We start from the raw sequence: 5190 nt of genomic DNA on the forward strand, positions 1-5190 counted from the left end.
GTTCCCTTTTCAAAGAAAGAAATGAAGTGACAAGGCAAATGTAGGATTTGTACAATAAATCATAGTAAAAAATTATACTAGTATACTGTACTTATTTATGGTACAAAAGTAGAAATCCACACTACGAGAATAAATAAATAAAATGTGAGGAAAATAGCAAAAGCATGACTGAAGTGACACCAAGGTAGGTCCCCCTCAACCACAGGGTATATAAACCCCTCACACTCCCTTTTCTCTGCAGCAAACAAACACCATTAACGGCTTTCTCTCAGCTACTCTCTCACAGAAACAGACACAACTAGAACGCTCAGTTAAGATTTGAGATTTTCCCACTTTCGGAACAAAAGTACAAGTAATGAAGCGAAAGTTACCCTGGGAAGCAGCACTTCAACCGGCGGTTCAGCAACCGACCGAGAAAATCCTCCCGCCAGTGGTGACGAAGCAACTCCGGTCGAAGCTACATCGCCGGCGGAGATCACGTATCACTCCGATAATTCTACGTTCCTTATCTAGTATTGCTGGTTCGTCGCACTTGACCAGCGAACTCTTAGGTGAATCGAGCAAAAGTTCTGTGAATAAGGAAACGGCAGTGAAGAAGCGACGAAGCACCGATGCTGAAGTGGAATTATCGGAGTGCTCTTGTGTTGAGTCATCGGAGATATCTAGTTTTCAGACATTTTCCAGTAAAATCACGAAAACTGATCAAAATCCAGTAGATATCTCTCACGATATCTTCTCAAAACAGAAGCGAAATGTAAAATATATTGAAGAAACTGAGGATTCTAATGAAGCTTCTGGTGATTTTTGCGGTAAAAGCTCTAAAAATGCTGAGAAAATCAGAGACGATGATGTCGTTTCGTTCAATTCTGTGTTACAATCGCCTTCTGAGTCAAAATATGGAAAATTATCAGTTCAAACAATCAAATGTAGTGAAAACAGAGCAACGGAAGATGTGAAGAATTCTGAAGTTTCACGAGTCAGTCCAGAGGTAGAATCTGCTATAGGACAATCACATGAGAAGCTCGTTGGAGCGGATTTTGATCTGGAATGTTCTGAACATCTCTCAAACAGTGATATTTTTGACAATTATTCTTCATCAACTTACTCCGAACTCCAGTCGGAGATTTTCCCGGAGAGTTCAGATATAGATCTGTTCGCCGATTATAGTTCATCCGATTGGTACGATTCTGGAAGCCAGTTCTCGGAGAAATCGAACGCCGACGCTAGTCCTTCACCTACTTTCGCGTTGTTTCTTCAATTCAATCAACTGTTCTGCAGATCATCAACCGTCGGTTTGCAATCCACTTCCATAAACTCTCCAGACGATGATCACATTTCTACTGAGTTAATCGTAGGTTCTATAAATCCTACTTCCTTTGTACCTAAAATTTGCTTTTCAATTTTTTTTATATCTCAGCTCTAAATTCATCCAAATTGAAATGTATTTGTTGTTAGGATTTGATGAAATTCACCGCAGTTTAGTTATTACATTATTGTTGAAATTCACGCTTATTTTAGTTGTGTTAGCCTTAAACAACATTATGATTCTTCTGTTTCTTTCTCGTTTTTTGGTATGAAGCAGGGATTGGAAGAAGAAGAGGATGAAGAGAGCTATAGGATGATAAGGAAGAGAGAGAGGAGGCAATTGTATCTACATGACTACGCCGAGGAGTACTGCTCCACGACGGACTACGGCGATCTCATCGTCCAGCAGCGGTTGCAGATGGTTCGTTGGATCCTTGAGGTAAGTTAATTAGTGATGAGACGTGCTATTCCACGTTTCTTAATTTCTAGTTGATGCAAAATTCAAGTTATATTTAACTGTAAAATGATGTTGCTAGCAAATCAAATAAAATTTGTGTGATATGTTAATTTTTTATGTATGTGGAAAACTTACGCTGATTGTGCATGTGGATTGGAAGTCATATTTTCTACTTACTGGCAATAAGCCAATAGAATCCAGTTTGCACGTGAGCCTATAATGTTGCTGACCATATTGCGTGATGCATGTCATTCATGGTGCAGTTATATATTTACGAGTTTAATTAACTGGTAAAATTTTCAAGCATTAGTTGATAATCCAGTGATAATATAAAAAGTCGTATATATCTTAAATTCTATATTTATATTTTTAAAAAATATAAAAGTAAGGTCCATATAAAGTATAATCCTTCCTTTTATATTACATGAAAGTGCTTGAATGAATGAGGAGATTAATAGGTTATTTCTTTTATATTAGTATTATGTTAATAATAGTAGAAGAAAGCTAAATGTTTACCCTGTCTAGTAGGGCTCTGGCAGCACAATCGTTGTAGTAGTGATTGGAGGTAGCTTTGTAGTTGCTGCATACTGGAGAGGTCACTTTGCAGTTTTTTTTCTTGTACTGATTGCCATTGGTAATAAAAACTTTTATTTACCAAAAAAAAAAAAGAAAATTAATGGTTGAATATTAGTAATTTGATCGGGAAGATATTTTCATTAAAATTCAATATTGAAATAATAAGATGAATTTTAAATTGATCATGAAATTTGTGAAAGTTGAATAGAATAATATTGTCAAACATTTCGGTAAGTTCGAAAATGAAAAGGATGCTATATGTAAATAGAGACAGATAGAGTATCATAACTCAACTTTTTGCTTATGTTTTTGTTTTTCATTCATAGAGTAACTCACGCGGGAAGTGATGGGGATGGGCGTCGCAGTAAATTTCTAATGAAAAGCAAAAAAATTGTCCGCACTTGATTTTTAAATTTCACTTGCATTTCAGGGGTTTACCAATTGATGGCCCTTAAACCCCATGGTGCTGGGAGGATTCCAATTCCACTATTGCTGTTACTAAAGAATGATAAGAAAATTTACAGTTCTTTACGCTGTTACTAAAAAATGACAAGAAATTTTACAGTTCTTTACAAGGTGAAATGTGCGAGACCATTCTTTGACATCCCAAGACTCCCATTTTTTTTTTCTGCAGAGAATTGCAGTACAAAATATACCTTTTTCCCATCTGATGGATGCTATTAACCTTGATTAAGAGCCTAAGGAGTACAATGAAATAAATCTTGTTTTAACAGACTATGCTGCGGAAATGTGCAAATACATACTAATGCCATTAGTGTTTGCAGTTCCCTTTGCCGTCTAATGTTGGACATTACTTCTTTTACAGCAAGCTACAAGGAAGAAACTTCAGAAGGAGACGATGTTTTTAAGTGTCAACCTCTTTGATCGATTTCTTAGTAAAGGGTACTTCAAAACCAGAAGATGCCTTCAAATTGCTGGTGTAGCCAGCTTTACTCTGGCAGTCAGGATTGAAGAAAACCAGCCTTACAATAGGTAACATTTCTTGCTCTGACATTATTTCTAGGCTTGTTCCCTTGAGTGCCACTAGAGCATAAGAATGAAATGGCTAACGAAAGTGCATACTAGCAGAGTTTGAAATCAATTATAAAATCTGTGGAAGCTCAGCATTGCAAATTACCTTGCATTTATTTTCTCTGATGTTTAAGTCACTGGGATAGATTGCTAAAGTTTTTAAAGGGAAAACTCAAATTGATGAACAAGTTAAAAGTCTTGGTCTTTAACGTTCCATATCATCGTTAAAAGATGTTTATCTGCTTAGGTCTCATTTGCAAAATAGTTACTCCAGTTGACAAGTTCACAACTTCCATTTCAGCATCCGCCAGAAGACATTTGTTGTTGCAGGCACCGCATATAGCTGTAGTGAAGTGGTGGCTATGGAGTGGTTGCTGCAGGAGGTCCTAAACTTCCAGTGTCTGCTTCCAACGATATACAACTTCTTATGGTACAATGATCAACCATGCTATACAAATTCTTATTGCTCAAAATATGATACTTGATGATTTTGCCTTACCCCTACTAAATCTAAGTAAAAAGCAATTTATTTTATACGGCTTTTGTCCCGGCCAATATAGGTTTTATCTTAAGGCCGCTCGAGCTACTGAAGACGTGGAGAGGACTGCCAAGTACCTGGCAGTACTAGCTTTGCAGGGTCATGAACACTTGTGTTACAGACCATCAACTGTAGCTTCTGCACTTGTGATTCTTGCTTCATCAGCTGCAAACCTTTATGCCTCTTGCCATTTGGTCACAGAGGTAACTTCTGTAAGACATGATTATGAATCCAAAATGTGTCTGTGACTATGTTTTCTACTTGGAAATACGACTTCAAAAACAACATCAGCTCCAAGTATATTTGTAAGCACGAGTTTATCCATAATTGTGCTTTGCAGGCGCCACATTTTCCCCAAATGTCATGATGGAAGTGCATTTGAACTCTAATTCACATGTTTCTTGATCTCTTCATCTGCAGACTCATGCGAGAATAAAAGACGAGGATTTACCTGATTGCATAAAGGTATTATATGGCATTCTACCAATATTAAGCTCATTTTTCTCTATCTGTGCAGAAACTTGAGCCAGACAACTAATACAACTCTAAAGTCACTCCTTTTCATATTTTGCATAATCTAAGCTATGATACTGGTTTAATGAAGTTACTCTTTTTAGTTTATCAAAGAAGCTTTCTGATGGCATATTGTTCATACATGACAGAGCTTGGAATGGTTGGTGAAGTACATATGATATGAAGGTGGTCCAGCATCTCAAAAAAATTCTGCATATTTTGGAGTAAATCAGTTTTTCATCTCATTCTTTGGCTAAAATTTTTTCTTAGTCTTTCCAAAAGTCTCAGGCAATAACATCAAGATATAGTCTTCTGAAGTTTGAGCAAGTGAGGCTTACTTCATTCTTTTGTCCTTGTAACAATACCAAAAGTACACTTCGTGTCTACTGTCCTTGCCAGGAATCAAGCATGTAGAAAGAACTCAAAAGAAATTGTTGTATTCAGCATATAAACAATAGTGTAGCTGAAAAATAAAATTTGTGATATATGTTTTGTTGCTTCCAAACACACACGCAAGTATACATGATCGTACAAGTAATATAGAATTGTAAGTCCATATATCATACCCACAGATACTTGTGATTAACTATTTACTGAATTAAACTAAAACAATTAATATATTCAAGACATTTTCTAAAGTATGAATATTTAATTAAAACTAATCTAGAGTAGCAAACTAAGCGATAAATAAAACAAGCGGGCAATCTTAGAGATGAATTCAATGGAGAGAATATTTCAGAGCTATAGGTTAGCTAATAATCCCGTTGAG

At 36.3% G+C, this 5190-nt stretch overlaps 1 protein-coding gene across 1 annotated transcript; it reads left to right on the forward strand.

Annotated features, from left to right (window-relative positions):
- The first annotated feature begins 260 nt into the window (after positions 1-260).
- LOC107799943 (cyclin-SDS) lies at positions 261-4837 on the forward strand. The gene is made up of 7 exons (XM_075242315.1): positions 261-1351; positions 1583-1744; positions 3165-3331; positions 3672-3800; positions 3931-4111; positions 4329-4373; positions 4571-4837. Exons 1-7 carry the CDS (start codon positions 356-358, stop codon positions 4598-4600), a joined length of 1710 nt encoding a protein of 569 aa, XP_075098416.1. The 5' UTR covers positions 261-355; the 3' UTR covers positions 4601-4837.
- Positions 4838-5190: the final 353 nt, after the last annotated feature.

This window comes from Nicotiana tabacum, chromosome 21, assembly GCF_000715075.1.
Source record: "Nicotiana tabacum cultivar K326 chromosome 21, ASM71507v2, whole genome shotgun sequence".
Taxonomy (NCBI): domain Eukaryota; kingdom Viridiplantae; phylum Streptophyta; class Magnoliopsida; order Solanales; family Solanaceae; genus Nicotiana; species Nicotiana tabacum.